The sequence below is a fragment of the Tenrec ecaudatus genome, chromosome 15 (genome assembly GCF_050624435.1).
Source record: "Tenrec ecaudatus isolate mTenEca1 chromosome 15, mTenEca1.hap1, whole genome shotgun sequence".
Lineage (NCBI taxonomy): Eukaryota > Metazoa > Chordata > Mammalia > Afrosoricida > Tenrecidae > Tenrec > Tenrec ecaudatus.
The window spans coordinates 59,062,543-59,084,235 of record NC_134544.1 but is presented as its reverse complement, the minus strand read 5'-3'; the positions used below and the strand labels follow the sequence as shown (position 1 = coordinate 59,084,235).

At 36.6% G+C, this 21,693-nt stretch overlaps 1 protein-coding gene and 1 non-coding gene across 2 annotated transcripts in view; one reads left to right on the top strand and one right to left on the bottom strand.

Annotated features, from left to right (window-relative positions):
* The window catches only part of SMCHD1 (structural maintenance of chromosomes flexible hinge domain containing 1), a 131,269-nt gene that overhangs the window by 72,044 nt on the left and 37,532 nt on the right, over positions 1 to 21,693 (bottom strand). Inside the window, exons 9-19 of the mRNA XM_075533163.1 lie at positions 19,062 to 19,152; positions 18,164 to 18,374; positions 11,214 to 11,334; positions 10,953 to 11,136; positions 7,106 to 7,300; positions 5,693 to 5,806; positions 4,198 to 4,304; positions 3,427 to 3,509; positions 3,141 to 3,254; positions 1,263 to 1,340; positions 1,056 to 1,175 (exon numbers count right to left, since the gene is read on the bottom strand). Coding sequence (XP_075389278.1) covers positions 1,056 to 1,175; positions 1,263 to 1,340; positions 3,141 to 3,254; positions 3,427 to 3,509; positions 4,198 to 4,304; positions 5,693 to 5,806; positions 7,106 to 7,300; positions 10,953 to 11,136; positions 11,214 to 11,334; positions 18,164 to 18,374; positions 19,062 to 19,152 — 1,418 coding nt within the window. The remainder of the gene's footprint in view (positions 1 to 1,055; positions 1,176 to 1,262; positions 1,341 to 3,140; positions 3,255 to 3,426; positions 3,510 to 4,197; positions 4,305 to 5,692; positions 5,807 to 7,105; positions 7,301 to 10,952; positions 11,137 to 11,213; positions 11,335 to 18,163; positions 18,375 to 19,061; positions 19,153 to 21,693) is intronic.
* On the top strand, positions 21,418 to 21,478 carry LOC142428366 (U7 small nuclear RNA). The gene has a single exon (XR_012780283.1). It is a non-coding gene; the product is annotated as a U7 small nuclear RNA (small nuclear RNA).

Sequence of the window (21,693 nt, the reverse complement as noted above, 5' to 3'; positions counted from 1 at the left end):
TCCAGAAGAGTATAAAGACCAAACAGTGTGAGGGACACCAGCCTTTGAGAGAAATCTGTCTTCGAGATCTGTTAATAAAAACATGCTGAGTCTCACCCTATCTCTGCAATTGCCTACAGCAGGGGTCCTCAAACTTTTTAAACAGGGGGCCAATTCACTGTCCCTCAGACCATTGGAGGGCCGGACTATAGTTAATAAAAAAAAATTTTTTTTAATGAAAAATTTCCTATGCACACTGCACATATCTTATTTTGAAGTTAAAAAACAAACGGGGCAAAACACCCCCGCAGACCAGATAAATGTCCTTCAAGGGCCACATGTGGCCCATGGGCCACAGTTTGAGAACAACTGGCCTACAGTTACTAAGCTGGGACTTCAGTTCAGTTTCAACAAGAAGGTTCCAGGGTTGTGAAAGTAAGCTTTGCCAGAACACCCATTTATATACTGGAGGCAGGACACATCCCCTGAGAAAATCCCCTTGATTGCCTGCTCCTATCAGATCAAAATATGAAGAGAAATGATGCCAAACCACCGAGAATCTAAGCCTAACCAAGTAGACTCACAAACAGCAACCATCACAATATGCCATGCCGGGTATGTACACAATAATAGATATTCCAGAATGATGTAACAGAAGAAAAAAATCAAAGCATGTCAAGAAAAACCCCTAAAAATTAAAATGGGACTTTTCAGATTAACAGTGCCAACCAAGTATCCAAAAAGTTAAAGAAAACAGACTAACACCAAGTCATACCATTTAAATTTCAGAATTTTTCAGAACTAGAGGACAAACAAAAGATTCTACCAACGCCTGGGGCGGTGGGAGGTTAAGTGACATACAAATAGTCAGTGACATAGAAAGGCACCAGTACAGGCTCAGATGTCACCAGTAACATGAGGCAATGCCTTAGAAATTCAGAGGGGCTATGATTGCGTAGACTTATAAAAGTTTTTCAGAAACTAGTCACGCGTTTAAACATCTTTTACTGCATTATCTTCATTGCCTCTGAATGTAGAATGCCGTCTTTAGCATAGTTACTTATTGCCTTGCTTACCTTTAACAGTAAATTTAATTGTTCTAGATGGTAGTGCTCTTCCTGAGTAAGTGTCTGCATTACTTTCGTTCAATACGACTTGTAATTTCAATGTATAATTCCCCAATTTCTGAATGTTTTCTGGATAATTAAGAAATTAAAAATCAAAAGTCAACTGATAGTGATGAAATACTGGCACACACTTTAACAATCAAAAAAACAACTCACCCATCTTTTTAAACCAGTAAGGCCATTTTCCTCCATGTTGACTAATATGTGAAATTATTTCTTTATTTCCACTTGAAGCTTTATAAACAAAAAGAGATTGATGCTTTGAGAAACTGAGTTAAAAACATGAACGGGAAATGTCGCACTGACATCTTTATTTGCTTTACATTTTAAAACCTTTCCCCTTAATTCTTACAAAAGTATGTATAAAAACTCTTAATACAAATAATTTAACATATAGACCATTTTCACGATATGAAAATTCATTTTCCATAGAGAGCAAATGTTTTGAGAGTAATGAGGGCAATGAATGTACAAATATGCTTTACACAATTGATGTATGTATGGATTGTGATAAGAGTTGTACGAGCTCCTAATAAAATGATTTAAAATTTTTTTGTTTATAATGTATATTATCAACACAATTTAGAAAAACAACACTTTTCTTTAGGACTCATATAACAGTTTATTGGTAATGGATACAGAATAATCTCCAGGCCATACTTAGAACAGCAAAGAGCAGAGCAATGTGGCTGTATGTGTGTTGCAACTTTTGTGTCAAGAAGGAAAGAACCGTATACTATCTTTGCGTACACTATCTTTGCTCCTGTTGTGAAAATCATTTAAAAGATAAGCCAAAAACTAATGAAATCACTAACTAATCAGGGAAGAAAACAGAATAGAAGAAATAACATGACTTCTCTGAAATATACCATTATATATTTTAGGCTTTAGAATTATGCGAATTTAAATATTCAAAACAGGAACTTAAAATTACAATGCGAATGAGTTGATGACAAGACTCCAGAGCAACAAGGTTACTGCTTTAAGTAATGTTAGAATAAAGAATATGTTACTATTTCAACAAAGAAAAAAATATTTTAAGGATAAATAAGATCCTTCAAAGGTCAAATGTTTAATATCTGACCCTTAACAATAACGCCTGCCACCTCTGTCCTAGAGAGAAGGGAGACATTTAAGAAATAAAGTTTCAAGTTACACAAAAAAATTTAAGGACAAGAATTAAGCACTAAAGAAAAAACAAAAGAGTTCTATCATTATTATTATACGATTATCTGAGAAAGTGATATTAGGTGGAAACCTAAGAAATAAGAAAAGGATTAACTTGTGAAAGATCTACTGGGTAAGTCAGAGGTAGAAGATACTATATATAAAGGTCTAGAGGTGACAAAACCAGGTTTGTATGGGAAGAAAAGAACAATTATAGTTGGAAGTATGCTGAGTGAAGAAAATGGATTGGGTGAAGCTGAAGTGGGGGCACGGCTTGACTACGTGTGGACCTGCAGAGCTATGACTGGTATCTTAAGCACTAAAGATAAAGTAATATAAAAAAAAGGAGAGTGACATATTTATAATTTACAAAGAACACTTCTGAATGCACTGTGGTAAATGAGCAAGAGTTGGTGTGGAGTTGCCAACCAGGCAGGATAAGAGACCATGAAAACTTGACCTTGCAAGGTATCATATGATATGGTAGGAAGACAGAAGACATACTTTAATCTATGAAGTAGATACAGAATAAATAACGAGACTGCCTAGCGAGAGACAAGGTGGACTGACAAGTGGCTGTAACATTGGTTCACACACAGCCATGTCTGTGAGGGTGGCACAGGACCTGCCAGTGTTCCATTCTGTTGTACAAAGGGTCCTTATCACAATTTCTCTGTTTTAAGATCATTTTATTGGGGGCTCTTACAGCTCTTAAAACAATCCATACATCAGTTGGCTCAAGCAAAAATGAAAGTGATGAAAAATGAAAATGATGACTATCACAATTTTATAAAGCCCTTGTGTAATGAAATCTATACTATAGGCTTAAGGAGAATGTTAAAGCTCCAAATTAATTGTTATACTTACAGTGTAAAATGACTTTGAGCTCAACCAGAAGTTTCTTTGACCCTCCATGACTTGTTCCTGGAAGCTTTTGCATTGCTTCCCCTTTTTTATTCAGTATTTCAATTCTTAATGCACCTATTGGTCCAAAATTTAAAGAGAAAGAAGGCTCTTAATTACAGCCAAAGAATCTACCATGTCTTGATGTTACAGTTTAAATTTTTCATGTTTCTTCTTTTTTTGCTTTTTCACAGAAAGGAAAGGTATGACCCAAGAAAAGCATTGTTTCAGACACGACAAAGAAACATACCAATAGGGGTTCCAGCAGGCCTAATTTCATTTGGCAATAATTCGTCTCCTTCAGGCCAAGTTACAGACAACCTATCTGGGAGCCTATTATGAAAACAACATATTAATGTTGCACAAAGTATAGAATTATGGTCTTAATTAGAAAATACAAGATAGCAGAATCTTCAAGGGTTTCCCTAACATATATTGAAAGGTTGAAACAAATTCTATGATTAATCATTTAAAATGTTTCCTATTTAACCATTCTTACAATTACTGAATAAGTGAAACAAAGCTTCTTACTATGTATCAAAAGCAAGTAATTATCTACCTTTACTTGTTTTATCTATTCATCTACAAATATTGTGGGGAAATAATATGAGCAATGAGAATAAAATGAGCATCAAGATTCAGTAAGAATACAGAACCAACAGAGCATTGCTCGTCTCTACCTTTTACTAATCTTCCTCTTGCACATAGAATTTTCATCTCATTGTAGTCAAATCAAGATTTTTAAAAATGCCTTTAATATTGCACTTAAAAACTGACACTTTGCTTATAGAAAAAGCCTTTTCTTACAAAACAAATGCAGAATTCCATTTTTGTAATAACTAGACCTATGTTAAATAGCAAGTTCACTTCAGTATGTACAACACTGAAGACTACAAATGCCCTAGTCTAAGAGGAAAACAAAACAGCTAAGACTAAATAGTATTTAAAAAATATAAGGCAAAATAGTATTGTGATCCATCACCTTATTATTTGTCATTAATTTTTTTTAAATGTGGATTACCTGGCCATTTCATCGTCTACGTATTTCTTTACAGCTTTCTCAGCAACTGTTCTATCCAGTTTCGCAATTGGCACAGTTTTTAATTCATCATAAAATGCACGTGGTTCCTGAATAAATAAATTAAATAACTACCAACATTTCAGAGAAAAGTACTCAAATTTAGCAGCAATAAAAACACTATTTCAGGTTTCTTCTAAAGAAATACTAGTACATTTTACTCTAATTATTATCAGCAAAATAAAATGTTCAGTGATAACACAGTGCTTGTTTTTCACGTATTTATGTCACATGGCAACCTTATGCCTACCACTGCAACACCCCCCCCACTCCAAAGCTATATACTCTATTTAATTTTTTTTTAACAAAACAACCTTATTCCATTACACTTAATACTTTGTCAAATCTGTGAACCCATTTTGGGAAACATTTTTGAAACTCATATGTAGCTGACAGCACCTCACTTATTGTTTTCTTCACCTCTTCTACATCATCAAATTGCTGTCCTTTCATGTCCCTCTTCATTTACAGAAACAAAAAGAAGTTGCACAGAAAAAGGTCAGATGCATAAAGCAAGAGAAGCATGTAGTTTTTGCAAAAAACTGGCGCAGAGATGGCTGCGTGACCAGGTGTATTGTGGTGGTGGCAAAACCAGTCTCCCCTCACGCACAAATCAGGCGTTTTTTGTTGCACACCGTTACACAATCTTTTCAGAACCTCTAAATAAAGTTTGATTCACAGGATGATCTGGTAGAACGAACTCCAAATGCACTAGAAGCTGACAGTTTGATCAGTTTGGGATGTCCAGAGTGAGGTCTGCCATAGATCCTTTTTTGAAACGAGAAAACCACTGGTACACTTGAGTTTTTCCCATAACACTGCTTGTAAGTGGTGCTCAGCATCCTAACAGTTTCTGTGGGATTCTTTCTGAACAGGAAACAAAATTTCACAGCTGCACACTGTGCTCTTAAATTGGCCATCAGAAAAACGAGGTTCGAGCAAAACTGTTTTTATGAAAAAATTCACTGTGACCAGAGAGAGACAGCAGTGGGCGCACTGACTCGGAGCGAGTTGTTTGATGCTTGCCCAGGTCTGCTCAGCTCTGCCTAGCGCAATTCTGGGTTTTACCCCCTCTAAACTATGAAAATATTAACAGAGCATCGAAGGGGGTGGGGACTGACTGCAGTTTTAGATTAACTCATTTATAAAACAGAATTCTTGCTCCAATGTTTACTTATTTGTGGTCAAATGAGAAAATGCATACTTTAGAAAATTTAGATAATTTGCAATAATGTATGTGTATTTATAAAGCAATGGTATACAAATTTTAAATTCTATAGATTACCAAAGACACTAAAAATGAAGTCATGCTAAAACCAGGCATTTTATGCAAAAAAATTAACGAAAGCAAATATGAAATATTATATCTATATTTAAATATCTAAATTAAAATTAAGTAGCACCACTAAGACACATATAATATTATTTGCTGCCTTACCATTGCAAGTTGAACCTCTCCTCCTGTGGCATACACTTCTCCATCATGATCACCATAGAGGAAAAATTTTACTATGCTTCCATAAAAAAGGGGCAAGGTTTTAATAGTCTTAACCTAATATTGATTTTAAAAAGAAAAAAAGGGGGGGGAAAGGCTTTAGCATTGATACTTAATAACAAAACCAATTTAGTACCAATAATTATATCATTGGACTATTTTATATAAGAAAAAACCCTAGAACCAATCCTCAAAACAGCTAATAAAAGTATTCTAATATTCTATGAAAATTATACCTGTAATGTCACCATTTGATCTTAACATAGCTTTGAAAAGAAGCAACAGCTAAGACATCAAACAAATACATCATGGTTAAGCATGTGTTACTAGGTCGAGAAGACGTTCAAAATCAATTATACGGCTCCAAATACCCCAAATTTTCTTTCCTCCATAAAATTTCTGGCTTAGATTAGGAATACTGACTTATAAACGTGGCAAGTTGACATTTCTTTCAAATTAATCAGTTTAAAACTTGCCTATGAGATTTTATTTTCCTTCTTGGTTTGAAAAGTCACAAATTTCTAATAAGGGCTAAAAGGGTATGCACAACGAGAACCACATTCTACAGACGCCTCTGTCCCCACTGTGCGCCCCTTCATCTCATCAACTTCCCCTCTTTGTCCCATCGCGCGGCCCTACTTTCTTTCCAACCTCTAAATGCTAAGGCGGTCCCAGTTTAGACTGAGTCTGTTCTCTAGATTCAGTAACTTCCGTTGAGTGATTTAATCCAATTCCATGGTTTTGAATACATGATGGTGATTCCGACCTTCTACCTTTACAATGGTGGATGCAAAGCGAACTGAGACTACTTTGAAGGTCCACAGCAAATGCCACTTCTTCCATGGAATTTCAGGATATGCTTTCTTCTCCCAGAGCAAGTCAGAAAAATTTCTTGATAGGCTCTTAAAAGTACTCTTCACCCTTTCTTTTCACAGCACTCATCCCCTCTGAACCTGTTATTAGTGTTTGCGCTCTTTGCTTTCAAACTATAATAACCTAAAGGATAAAGCACACGTTCCTAGATATTTGCATTCTCTACAATGTAAAATAGCAGTAAATGGCATAAAAGTTGATCAACAAATATTTGTTTTTAAAAAAGTAATTACTTCATGTCACATGAAAGAAAATTGAGAAGCTCTATAATTACATAAAGCTTACTGCAAGAAATAAAAACCTTCCTAACTGAGCTGTTAATACATTTTCCAATGCTGTAACAAATTATATAATTAAATCATTAATCAAAATCACTTTCCTGAGGAGTCAGTTCATGCTTTTTGTTTTTAATTAACTTCTGACACATCAAATTTAGTTATAGATTCTATTAAAAATTTAATCTAAAAAATAAGTTAGACCTACCAGCTGTCCTGCCTTGTATATTTTTCCATCCCATTCTATTGCTGCGTATGTGGCCCAGGGGCCCTGCTTTTTAGAAGGGAGATCAGGACGAGTAGTTATTCCTTTGAAGACTGTAAATTTTATCTGTTTGTCATATTTCTCATGACAATCCTTCAGCCATAATGCAAATTCTCTGTCAATTTTCATCCGCTGTTCCTATAAAAATTTTAAATATTCTAGTTACTTGTAAACAAATATAACACATTTATAATTCATTTCATTTCTCCCACCTAAAACCAAATAAAATGACTTAAGTATTTCTCAGACTTTCTTCTACATATTTATTAAATTCAAAAGAAAACTATTACTTAAGAAAGGGGTCAAAGGAAGGCTTCTCACACCAAACTATGCACTTCCAATGGGGCAAATTAAAGCTATTTTTATGTATAAGCACAAATATACACAAATACACAGTGAAACAGATACTTTATCACATATCAGAGTAATTAAATTTTCATTTCATCTCTAGGGAGGAATTTGGGGGTAGGAAATAACTGAAATCACTTCTTAAAACCAAAACCAATCCTATTGCCATTGAGTTGATTCTGACTCACGGCAACCCTGTAGGAAAGTGGTAAACTGCCCCATAGAGTTTCCAAGGATATAATCTTTGCAGAATCAGATGGCCACCTATCTATCCTGAAGATCAGGTGCTGGAGGGTTCAACTTGCTGACTTCTGTGGTAGCAGCTGAGCACTGAAAACACTTCACCACCTTCTCACTTCCATCAAGTCAATGCTGACTCATAGTGACCCTACAGGGCAAGGTAGAACTGCTCATGTGAGTTTCCAAGATCAAAATCTTTACAATAGAAAACCTTGTCTTTCTCCCATGGACCTGGCTGGTGGTTTTGAACTTACATTAGCAGCCCAATATGCAACCCGGTCTCCTAAAAACACTTACAGGGTGGTAATTTTTTTAATTCTTGAGAAACAGTAATATAAACCCTTATATATGCTTTTAATTTTATGTTCCATATACATATTACCTATTCAAAACTAAAGTTTTATATTACGAAACTCTTTTAATAATACATATGAAGAGGTGCTCTTCATCATTCTCCTCCTCACCCTGCTTTTCTTTATTCTTCACCCTGAGATGAGACATCAGAGAGCGCTTCTATCTGCTTACCACCTGCTTCTGAGAGAGTGAGTAGGGAAGAAGATCTCCATATTACATGCTTTCATGCATGATAAGTTACAAAAGTATAGCTCGCTCTTTCCTACACATCTTACTCGAAGACACACCATTCCGAAAGGAAAGGGGCAAAATTTAAAATGATTTCAACTGAAATTTTTATAACTTAAACCTTCAACTCACTCACTGCCATCTGAGTTCATTTCTACTACTAACAACGCTACAGGATAGGAAAGACCTGCCCCATTGCATTTCTGAAGCTGTAATATTTATTAGAGCAGAAAGCCTCATCTCTCTCCCAAGGAGGAGCTCGTGGGTTCAAATTGCTGACCTTGAGGCTAGCAGCCCAACGTGAAACCCACAATACCACCAAGGCTCCTTAAATCCTTAGAGGGAAGATAACTTTCTTTAAATTCCAATCTTACATGTTTTGAGTTATTATAAACAAGAAAAACATGTTTATGTTAAAAACTCAAAGATCCCTAGGTTCTAAACAATTGCTCCTCCCACTTCTGTTACTGGTTACCAACTTCCCGGGCAAGAAGCAAATTACTTTTGTTCATTTCTGGTTAATTTGTATGTTGATTTCATTGAATAGTAAAATTATTCATCAAGAATCGCAACTCTCAGGGATTTAAATACCCCATCCCCCTCAGCCTAAATATGTATAAACGAGGCTGGGCCACGATTCTCAGTGGCTCGGCAGTTATGTAATAATGTAATTTGGCATATATAATGTAATGTAGTCACCCCCTGATGTGATCAACTAATCAGTTGTTAGGAGATTAGAGTGGGATGGAACCTCCTTAATCAGTTCAGAGCCCTGACTGGATGTAAGAGGAATTCCCCAGAATGTGGTCTGCATCACCTTTAACTTATAAAAGATTAAAGAAGAGAGAAGGATTTCGGTACCACCAAGGGAGAAGAGCAGGAGTGGAGTGTGTCAATTTGGACAGGATCCTGTCCTGTGAGGCTCCTAGACCCAGAAGAAGATTGATGCCAAGACACATGGAGACCTCCAATAGGCACCTAATGTAAAGCTGTTTAAAGGTGACAACGACCTTCTTCCCGAGCTGACAGAGAAGGGAAGCCTGCCCCCAGAGCTGGTCTGCTGAATTCTGAATGCTAGCTTCCTAAATTGCGGGATGATAAATTCCTGTTTTAAGGCAAACTGCTTGAGGTTTTGCTATTAACCACCATTAGATAACTAAAGCAGGAATGTCTACCAATTTTGCATACTACACTCCAAACCTAAGTTAAAAAGTAAATGTAAATAACATTATCAAACAAATTACCAAGTGCATTAATTAAAGCCAGAGCCTCAGCAAATGTGTCCAAATACAATTTAACAGTGTAGCATGATGATAGCTAATCAAGGTGAGGTGCATAAAAATATTATTCTTTGAACATTTTTCTGTGTACTTGAAAACTTCTAAGAATGTATACACACTTAAACCTAAAACAGGAGCCCTAGTGGTGCAATGGTTAAACAATGGGCTGCAATCCACATGATCAGTTCAAAATCAGCAGCAGCTCTGAGGGGGAAGAGTGGGCTTTCTACTCCCATAAACAGCTACAGTCTTGGAAACTCGCAGGGGGATTCTGAGTCACCACTGAATGGATGGCAGTAAGGGTTTTTGGTTTTTTTTCTTTTATTAAATACTTTTTATTGGGGCTCTTACATCTCCCATCACAATCCATACATTCATCCGCTGTGTCAAGCACATTTGTACATATGCTGCCATCATCATTTTCAAAGCATTTTCTTTCTACTTGAACCCTTGATATCAGTTCCTTATTAGCAGTAAGATTTTAAAAAGTAAAATGCAACAAATGGACTGAATCAATCTAGTGTAGGTAACTTTTGTGAAGACCAAATTGTTTAGTAACTTTTGGACAAAATTTGATGTTATAAAAAAGAATCCCAAGTCTATCAAAATTGAGTGCTGACTCAGTTTTACATGACTTTTCTCAGATAATTCTCAAAAAGAATCTAAAACTTTTATGATTCATAAACTTATAACTTCAAGATTAATCACAACATTTCATAGCTGTGATTAACAGTTGACCATAAACACTACGTGCTACATATTTTCTGTTTACTGTTCGGTAAATTCAAGTTGACAATAAATGCATCTATCACTTGGCAAGCCAACATTAAACTCTTGAAAGATCAGCACTGACTGAAAACTTCTGAGGTATGTGGGTATTACAAGTACAATCATCATCATACACCCTCAATAACAATTTGACTATTTTTATTAAATAAAATCTAAACTACTAAAAATAACAGAAAAAATCTATACTACCTATGATTTGTTTCCCTACAAAATTGAGTATTTGTAGGTAAGACACCCATAGACTAAAATTGTATGATTTTATGATAAACGCTCAAAATAAGAAAATGCTTAAAGACAAAAGTTTATTTATGGGTTACCAAAGACTTGAAGGAGAAGGACAAAAGAGTTAAACTGCTTGAAGGGTACTGAGTTCAGATTAAAGAAAGGAAAAATTCTTGAAAAGAAAGGTTGGGCAATAGGATGTGTATAATAATTAATGTCACTGAATGTATATATAACAATTTACCTTTCATTAAAAAAACTGTGAGGGGTGCACTATAAAGAAATAAGCAGAAAACTCATACAATTAGGAATTGATATTTAAACCATACCTGTCCATTTAAGATCCGTGTAAATAATGTATTCTTATCCTTCAATTTTAGCTCCAGATCCATGAAAGTCAGTTTATTGGTGCTGACCTGAAATTTGTCATTGGTAAACAATGCACCAGATATTCGATTGTAGCATTCAATTGGGGCAAGCCCTCTCTTCTTCGGAGGAGTGCACCAATCAAAGCTAAAACGGAACAAAGTATTAGTTACCAAAAAGATCACACTATAAAGGAAGCAATTTCAGCAACAATAAAAACTTACTCTTCAACAGATGTATATGGAATTAATCGTCCATTCCAAAAACATTCAAAAATAGGCCTTTTCCCTCTTGCAGCTTTCTCAATTATAAAACCATCATCGTCATCATCTTCATCTTTTAATTCTAAATAAAAGGGATAAGTGAAACAAAATGTACCACTGATTTATGCAATTTTCATCACGGAGATGTCAGTTTCGTAAAGTGAAACATTAAAGCTGCCTCAGAGAAATGGTAACAAAAAGCCTAATGATCTCTCAAATTATAGTGTATAAAAACTAAAGATAGTTTTATTCTCCTCAGAAAAAGAAGAGTTCTTATTTTAGATTCCACATCTATTTACATATTAAGCAAACTATGTCTTCAAGAATACCAAACTACTTGCTGAGACCTGCAATCTTTAAAATTTACATACGAAGTAAAAATGTACTGCTACTAGGGCCCTAGTTGATACATATATGTTTTATTCCAAACTAAGTCCACATTGAAGAAGCACACTAGCCTGCGTGACCCCCGAACTGCAAATGGTAAGTGACAACTCTAAAGGAGGGATAAATGCCCTATTAGACGCCAAGCCCCTGGCTTGCAGAAGGATATGCAAGGCAAGTAGAAGCCCAGATCCAATGACAGGCCCCTCTGGCCGTTGTGCAGGAAGGTGCAAGGCGTTGACATGAGAGGGAGAATTATAAAGTTGATTATGGCAGACGTAGTTGGGTTAAAATGAAACATCTCATCATTTGATCTCCCTCTTAAAAACTTGTTTCAGTTCTTAATATTTTCTGCTTTTTTTTTTCGATTGAGCTTTGTTTTTGTCATTTTTGTTCGTTGGTGTGTGTGTTTCTGTGTGATATTCTGTGTATAATATCCAAGACAGACCTATAGAGAGAGTAACCTATGAACACTGCAGGGCAGGTTGTGGAGGAATGAAATGCTAACAACAATGAACATGAGAAGAAAATGCTCTTGAAATGAGCTGCAGTGACAACTGCACAACTTTCCTTCATGTGACCGAATAATTAAATTGTATGATCTGTGAACTTTATGCCAATGAAATTATTCTATTATTCTTTAAAATGCTTAGGTGTGTTTAAGCATGATTCTGTGATCAGATTACGACACTCTCTCGATTATAGACTGATAGTCTCGTTAGAATGCCGTCAATAAAATCTCATCAAAACAATAATTTCCAAGGGGATCTGCTGGGCAAGTGAAATTTAATGCAGAGGTCTACGGAGAAAGTTATCACTATCGCTCTCTGAGGTTCACAGGGATAATCTTGGTAGGTTTTCTCCAAGGTCGCAGAATGATCATGGGGACGTATTACAAGTTTTAAGAAAATTGGAAGCAGGAGGTAAAATGAGGAGCTGATATCAAGGGCTCAAGTAGAAAGAAAATGTTTTGAAAATGATGATGGCAATATTTGTACAAATAGACTGGACACAGATAAGAGCTGTAAGGGCCCCCAATAAAATGATTTTTTGAAAAAATAAAAAAAATTGGAAGCTACATTGGTGACAAGAGCAGGAAAGTTGCATTTAGAATTTTTTTCCCATTCCAACAATGCACCTGTGAGGGTAGCAAGGGCTATCCTAAGAACATTCTATTTAGAAAGCATATTACATTCACCCTACAGCACTGATTAATGCACCAGATATTCTATTAGTGAATAATGCACCAGATATTCTTGTCCCTTCACACTTCTGTTTGTTCCCCAAACTCAAAGAACATGTCAAAGAACAGAATTCCTCAAAGATGACAAAAGCAATCATATTGATGTAGAATTCTTTGGGGAAAGATTGGAGAGATAAAAAACACTTTTCCATTCCTGGGGTGAGGTCCAGGTAGCATGACAGGAGCCAGACCAAATCCAGGGATACAAATGGTAGCCAACTAAAAAGGAGGGTGTGTGGGGGAGAAAGGGTAGTGGGGAAACAGGGCACTAAACCAAGCAGAGGGTATTGTTTATATCTCCACAGAAAGAGAAACCAGACTTCAACCCCGGGCTCCAAGACGTGAATGCAACATACCAGCATGAAGAGGAAACCAGTAGAGAGGTCTGAGGGGCCAGCCCCAATCCCAACTACCTGGACAGTTGCCCCTCCCCACAGAAGAATTTACTTCAGGGAACAGCATTGAAGGTACAGCTCAGGGAGAGGAACATGTCTGATCAGAGCACACGGGAGCAAATGAAGGGGAAGGAAGAGAGAGCACATCCGGGCCCACCAAGCCTTGAGGATGATATCCCTGCTCAGAGCAGCCAATGTGCAACCCCACTACAAGACACGACATCCCTCAATGACCCATAGCCCTACAGGGGACAACACTGGAGACACTGTGGGAACTGCGCCCGATCTAACCTCACCACGCTGAGGCAAAACACTAAGGGCGTGTAACAGAACAGCAAGGAAGTCTCCAGGGAATAACAAAAATAGACTTTGGGGCCAGGGGGTGGCACCCCATCAGACTCAACCAGAAAATACTCTTAAAGGTCAACAAAAAGACCTTGAACTATTTACAGGCTTTTCTTTTTTTGTCACTGGTTTTTTGTTGCTTTGCTGTCTTGTTTTTTGTGTATATTATTGTCTCTGCAGGTCTAGCTAGATAACATGGGTGGGACAAACAATCTGGAGGGGAAAACAACCGTTATGGGGGGGTCGGGGGGGTAGGAGAGACACACGGGAGACAGAGAGATGCGGAAAAGGAAGTGGTATTAACAAACCAAGGGGCAAGGAAACAAGTGATCCAAAATCAGTGGCAGGGAGGGTATATCAGGCTTGATCAAGGGCAATGTAACCAAGAGGAAATACTAAAACCCAAATGAAGGCTAAGCATGATAGTGGGACAAGAGGAAAGTAAAAGGAAATAGAGGAAAGAACTTAAGAGTCAAAGGGCATTTATACAGGTAAATATATTTATATATGATGATGGGGAAATAGATGTGTGCATATATTTATATGTTTAGTATTAAGATAGCAGATGGACATTAGACCTCCACTCAAGCACTCCCTCAATGCAACACATTGTTTCAAAATAGAACATTTTGTTCTATTAACCTGGCATTCCATGATGCTCACATTCCCCACATGATCACTAAAGACAAAGTGGGTGCGTAAGCAAATGTGGTGAAGAAAGCTGATGGTGCCTGGCTATCAAAAGATATAATATCTGGGTTTGTTGTTTTCTTTTGATGCTTTGTTTTGCTGTCTTGTTTTTGTGCATATTATTATCTCTGCAAGTCTATCTAGATAAGATAGGTGGGATAAACCATCTGGACGATTAAGGCTTAAAGATAAACAAGCAGCCATCTAGCTCAGAAGCAACAAAGTCCACATGGAAGAAGCATACCAGCCTGTGTGATCACGAGTTCTCCATGGGTTAAGGCATCAGGCATCAAAGAACAAAAAATTGCATTGTGAATGTGATGGAGTGCAGAATGGGGACCCAAAGCCCATCTGTAGGCAACTGGACATCCCCTTACAGAAGAGTCTCAGGGAGGAGACAAGCAAGTCAGGGTACAGTTTAGCAACGATGAAACATACAATTTTCCTCTAGTTCTTAAATGCTTCCTTCTCCCCCCCCCCCCCACTATTATGATCCCAATTCTACCTAAGAAGTCTGGCAAGACCAGAGGATGTACACTGGTACAGACAGGAACTGGAAACACAGAGAATGCAGGACAGAAGAACCTCTCAGGACCAGTGTTGAGAGTGGCGATACCGGGAGGGTGGAGGGAAGAAAGGGGGGAACCGATTAGAAAGATCTACATATAACCTCCTCCCTGGGGGATGGACAACAGAAAGGTGGGTGAAGGGAGACATCTGACAGTATAAGACATGACAAAATAATAATAATTTAAAAATTATCAAGGGTTCATGAAAGAAGGTGGGCAGGGAGGGAGGGGAAAATGAGGAGCTGATACCAAAGGCTCAAGTAGAAAGCAAATATTTTGAGAATGATGATGGCAACAAATGTATAAATGTGCTTGACACAATGGATGTATGCATGGATTGTGATAAGAGTTGTATGAGCTCCCCAAAAAATGATTTAAAAAAAGAAACAAGATAACAAATTTGGGGTGGGGGGAGAGAAACGGTTTTCAGAAGTACATAAACCAAGATGTCCAGAAAAAATAGCTCCATTCTTATTTGTGTTTAGTAAATATTTCTATGCTTTTGTAATAATGCTTTTTTAGAGCAACGGCATATTTAACTGCTAACCGCTGAGTCCTTCCCTCTCTACATATTATAGAAAGTTAAATCCTAAAAGTAAATGACAGTCTACACATTTCTTTTCGGCCCAATAGGTTCACATAAAAACTATCTGGTCAATCTGTGGTGTATAGATACAGCAAGTTTTATTAGTTTGGTTAATCAGCTAATAACACAATGTAAATTTACCTTATATAATAAATTACTGCATTTTCAGATTCAGGTAAGTATAAAACATGCATACATAAATGTATTACACGATAGGTTATTAGGTATTTAAAGCGTAATAATAACATCCTATGTTTTAGCAATAAATTCCCATATAACCAGATAAACTAGATCAGAAATAATGATCTTGATATAGTAATACTTTGATATTACACTGGCAAAAATCACCCATATTAAAATAAAGACTTTCTTTCCCTTACAAGCTCTTGCCAATAAAACAAAGTCATTTTTCAGAGGAGAACCCCTCTGACCAACATTCCGCTTACTTGCTCTGATTTTAAGACATAATTTGAAAAACGTTACCTTGCACTTTGCTACAAGCAAAACAGATTTAGGAACAGCAGATTTAAAAGGGCTCGAAGACCTCATGTGAGGCAGAGCGACTGAGCATTGGACCCTCAGTAAACAGAGCTGGGCACTAGTCTAAGGACTCGGCACACTCTTTTCTTCAACCTTCACAATACTTCTATTAGGTATGAACTCTTACTTTCACTCAACAGATGAAACCGTGGGCAGCGAGAAAGGGCAAAAATGAAATTCAAACGCAGAAAATCTGGTTTCAGCGCTCCAATGTTAAAGATGCAGTAAAGAAAATAAACTGGATGAGAAAAGAACGTTGCTAATTGATCAATCCAATGCAATCCCAATGATTACACCAGGATATTTTTAAGTGAATGTATAAAGACAATTCTGAAGCTCATCTAGAACAGGACAAGTTTAAAAATTATAATAGTCTTAAAAAAGCACAATGAGAATGCTTTGCCCTTGCTCTAACAGTATCAATATAGAATAAACCTACTTATTATCCATGTGTAAAAATAAGAAAGGCTCACAGTGAAGAATTCAGACCTAACCACATACTTACAGGAACTTATTACCAAACCCAAATGAAGGCCGAACATGATGGTGAGACAAGAGGGAAGTAAAAAGGAAATAGAGGAAAGAATCAGGAGGCAAAGAAAATTTATATAGGACTAAATACAGGCATGTACATATGTAAATATATATGAGAGGTGAATACAACTAAGTACTCATATATATAAGTTAAAAATTAAGGTTGCAGATGGACATTGGGCCTCAATTCTAGTACTCCTTTAACACAAGAACACTTTGTTCTAACAATCCGGCATTCAGTGATGGTCACCTTCCCCATCGATCGCTGAAGACAAAATGGGTGCCGGATGGTGTCCGGCTATCAAAAGATATAGCCTCTGGGGTTTTAAAGGTGAACAAGCAGCCATCTAACTCGAAACAACAAAGCCTTCATGGAAGAAGCACACCAGCCTGTGTCATCACAAGGTGTCAATGGCATTCGGTATCAGGCATCTAACACCCAGAATAAAACATACCCAAGGTGAATGACAGGGAGACATGGAGCAAAGACCCAATGCCCATCTGTAGACAATTGGACTCCCCTCACAGAGGGGCCATAGGAAAGAGATGAGCTAGTCAGGGTGCAGTAAAGCACCGATGAAACACACAACTTTCCTCTAGTTCGTTGGTGCCTCCTTCCCCCCACCATCATGACCTCACGTCTACCTTATAAATCTGATTAGACCAGAGCATGCACACTGCTATAGATAAGAGCCCCAAAGACAGGGAATCCAGGATAGATAAACCCCTCAGGGCCAACAAGGAGAGTAGAGATACCAGGAGGATTAGAAGAGGGTGGGGGCTGTAAGGGGGAATCGATCACAAGGATCAATCTAGAACCCCCTCCCAGGAGGACAAATAATGGAAAAGTGGGTGAGGGGCGACCAAGGACGATGCAAGATATGGAAAAAATAATCCATAACTTATGAAGGGTTCATGAGGGAGAGCAGGCAGGGGAGGGGGGAGGAAGATATGGGGAGCTGACATCAGGGACTCAAGTGGGAAGAGAACGCTTTGAAAATGATGGCAGCATATGGGCAACTGTTTTTGACACACTGGAGGAATGTATGGATTGTGATAGATGTAGAGCCCCCAATAAAAATATTTACCAAAAAGAAAAAAAAAACTATTGGAGACACTCAATTAGTTGGTGGCAGGAAATTGATTTGAAAATATTAAGTGCCTACCTAACTTTTCCCATGAAGATTACACATGCACTGAAGATCTAAGTATAAAATGACACAAATAAAAATTACAGGATATTTTTATAAATATGAGGTACAGCAACATAAAATCAGAAAGTATACAGAAAGCGTAAAGGTAATTTATAAATATCCACACAGTCAAAGAAAGTAAGAACTCTGTGGAATACATAAGAGATTACTAAGCAGTACGCTGGTAAAGGTTCAGTAGAACAACAATGAGAAAACAACATGTTCTAAAGCTAGTGCTTTATCAAGTAGAATGGAACACACATAAAAAGAATTATAAATTACAAAACCTAACAAATTAAGACTTGCTTAAGGAAATATATATACACACTTATTTAATCTAACCTTAATAATAGACCTGCTGTAAAAATTTTAAAAAATCACTATCCTTAAACACAACTTCACGTTTTATGGTTAAAATAACAATTAACATACTTGATGGAAAGCATGGATCATCAGGGTATGTTTCTCTGTCATATAAGAAAGGATGATATCGAATAATCCCTTCTACTACACCGTCTCCTTCAACATGAGCCTTGAATTCAAAACTATCAGCTGCTGTGTTTATATACAATGTCTGCATGTCGTCTTGTATTTCCCTCAGGTTGACAATCTTAGGTGCCTTCCCTTTTTCAAACACGGAGATCTGAAACAGAGATAGAATAAGTATTATTTGAGGGACTTCACTTCTGCTCTCAACTACAGTCCAGCACTGGAGCTAGTATTAACTATTATCTGCACAATAATTATCCAGTTCAATGACATGTATATTAATATGTCTGGGTTATGTTGTGTATGTATCATTAGAGGTTAAATAGCTCTTTCTGACATCTTAATAAGATAAAACAGAAAGTAAACAAAAAAGTCAGTAAATCAGAAATAAGGACAGTAAGCCATGAGTAGGTTCAACGGAAGGTTTCTGGGTAGAGTTAAGGCGTAAGGCAATGACGTAAACAACATTCTAAGACGTAGACAAGGATCTTGAGAATCTAACAGTAAATGTTCTCTGTTTCTAAATCATGAGTCCCCTCTCAGACGTCACTGAAAAAAGTCCTGTTTCTTTTCTTCCCTGCTTCAAGAGATGAAGTTAGGAGTCACTCCTATCTCTACAGAAGAAAGAAAACAAGAATCAAAATACCACAGCCAATCAAAGTGAAGAATTCAACTTTCTGCTTTCAAGAATCCTGCTTTCTTGGTAACAATTGACCAAAGTACTTTGGTAAAAGAAAAAGAAAGGAGTTGCCTAATTATTGACTGAGTGTATTCAGTCACTTGCAACTGGAAAGGGTAGTTAATAATCCTAGTAACATTTTAGGATGGATTTTTATCTTACTTCAATATCAATGTTGTTAAAAGGTCCAGCTTCTTTTGATGTACGTATTTCATTTCCTTTTGGGCCATGAATATAGTAATGATAAATATGCCTAAAAAAAAGAGGAGTAAATGTATAACTTAATTCACATAGAATTACACTTCACATAAACAAAAAAACGTAATAGTTACTATTTAGCAGTACTTATTAAATACCAATCACTATACTAAGTATTTAAATATATCCTGCTTAGTGGTTAACACAATCCTGAAATGCAATTATGATTTATGTCTCATCTTATAGACACAAATAAGGGGCTCAAAGAGTCCACATAATTTACCTAGAGTAGAGGACCATAGTTTGGGAGAGATGGCCTTCCTAAATGCAAAGTGACATACTTTATATTCCCAAGAAGTCCAGATAATCAAACAAAACATACTAGAACAAAGCTAGAGATAAGAATAAACTAAAATTCTATTTGCCATAAATTCTCAAAAACCCAGAGTATCAAAAAAATATATTAGACTAAATTATGATCTCAACTAACTTTCCTTATCCTAATATTCTGAAGGCAAAGCAAGCAAATAAATTAATGCATTATATAAACAATTGCTTTAGAATTATTTGCCACTTTATTTTAAGCCAAAATTTTAAAGATCATATTTTGGTGGGGTTACTGAAAGTTGAAAAATAATTGTATTTTTAGTAATTTTTCAAAATACAGAAATCGATAATATTTTATCATATACATTTTAATAAAAACAATTAAGTTTATTATCCTAGCTACTGATTAAAATGCCAATGACAAAGATAAAAACAGTGAAAATTTTTAGATCTTTCTCTAGGTCATATAAAAATAAAACTTTAACACCATGTTAAAAAAAATTTCCCACCACATATTATGAAAGATCACTTCAATAGCATACAACAATGGTCTGTTTCAAAGAAAAATTAAAGTTCCATGAATACATTAGTACTTGTTACAGCAGGAGTATATTGCAATTATGTTATCTGCACTGAGAACTTTCAGTTAAATTATTGTCTACATTTTTTTAAATCACTTTTTTGGGGGCTTGTACAACGGTTATCATCATCCATCCATCCATCGTGTCAAGCACATTTGTACATTTGTTGCCATCATCATTCTCAAAATATCTGCTTTCTACTTGAGCCCTTGGCATAAGCTCATTTTCCCCCTCCCTCCCCATAACCCCCTCCCTCATGAACCCTTGACACTTCACAAGCCATTATTATTTTGTCTTACATTGTCCGTCTCCCTTCACCCACTTTTCTCCTGACCAACCTCCAGAGAGGAAGTTATATGCAGATCCTTGTAATCGGTTCCCCTTTTCTAGCCCACCTTCCCTCCACCCTCCTGGTATCACCCCTCTAACCACTGGACCTGAAGGGTTCATCTGTCCTGCATTCCCTGTGTTTACAGTTCCTATCTGTACCAGTGTACATCTTCCAGAGTACAGCTGGATTTGTAAGGTAGAATTGGGATCATGATAGCTGGGGGCAGGACGCACCTAAGAACTAGAGGAAAGTTGTATATTTCATCATTGCTACACTGCTCCCTGACCGGCTTGTCTGCATTTTTTTAGTAGTTCATATTACTTAGGGAAGAAAAACCACAAGTTCTTAAGTATCTTGGTCTTCAAGGGCCAATCCAGTCAACAGTATATGTAGTACATAATAGAGGAAAAAAATTAGACATTAAATATTTCTTAGTTTAGCCTCTTAAAATATGTAGTCTATGGAACACTATGGTTCATTGAAATAACTATACAATGATTTAAAGTATTACTACTATGCCAAACTTGCCTCACCCCCACCTCTCTTTTTAATAAACTTAAGGTAGTGTCCATTAGATGAACAAGTACTATGTAGCTGACATTTTCCTAGACACTGGGGATCCAGTCAGTGGATAAAGACAAAAATATTTCAATTTGGGGATGACAAACAAACAAAAATAAGTAAAATATAAGGTATGGAAAATAATCCTACAGATAAATATAAAAGGATATGGGAGTGGAAGTGCTGAATTTCAATTCTGAAGTTTAGTTTTGTAGTAGATGTCAAAAAGCCTATTCCAGATGAATAAATAAAATATGGCATATATACAATGAAGTGACTATTGCCTCATAAAGAGAAATTAAAAACTGGTATATGTTACAAAAAGAATAAAGTCAGATAAAAAGGGGCAAATACTCATAGAATATATCTGGAATAAGCAAATGTATACTGACTAAGAGGGTCCTGGTGATGTCGTGAGTAATGTGTTGGGATGCTAACCACAGGGTCAGCAGTTCAAACTCAGCAGTGGCTCTGAGAGTAAGAAGATAAAGTTGTATACGCCCATAAAGATTTACAGCCTCAGTGTTACAGCTCTTTTAGAATTTGTCTAGCAGGTTTTCTGGTTTTTCCGGAAAACCCCTAAAAAAAAAAATGATTTACAGCCTCAGAAACCCAAAACGGGCAGTTCTACTTCGCCCTATAGGGTCATTATGAGTCAGAACTGACTCAATGCTAGTGGGCTTGTGGCTTTTTTGTTTTGTTTTTAAATAATTTTATTGGGGCGCTTACAACTCTTATAACATTGTACACATCAATTGTATCAAGCATATTTGTACATGTTGCCATCATTATTTCC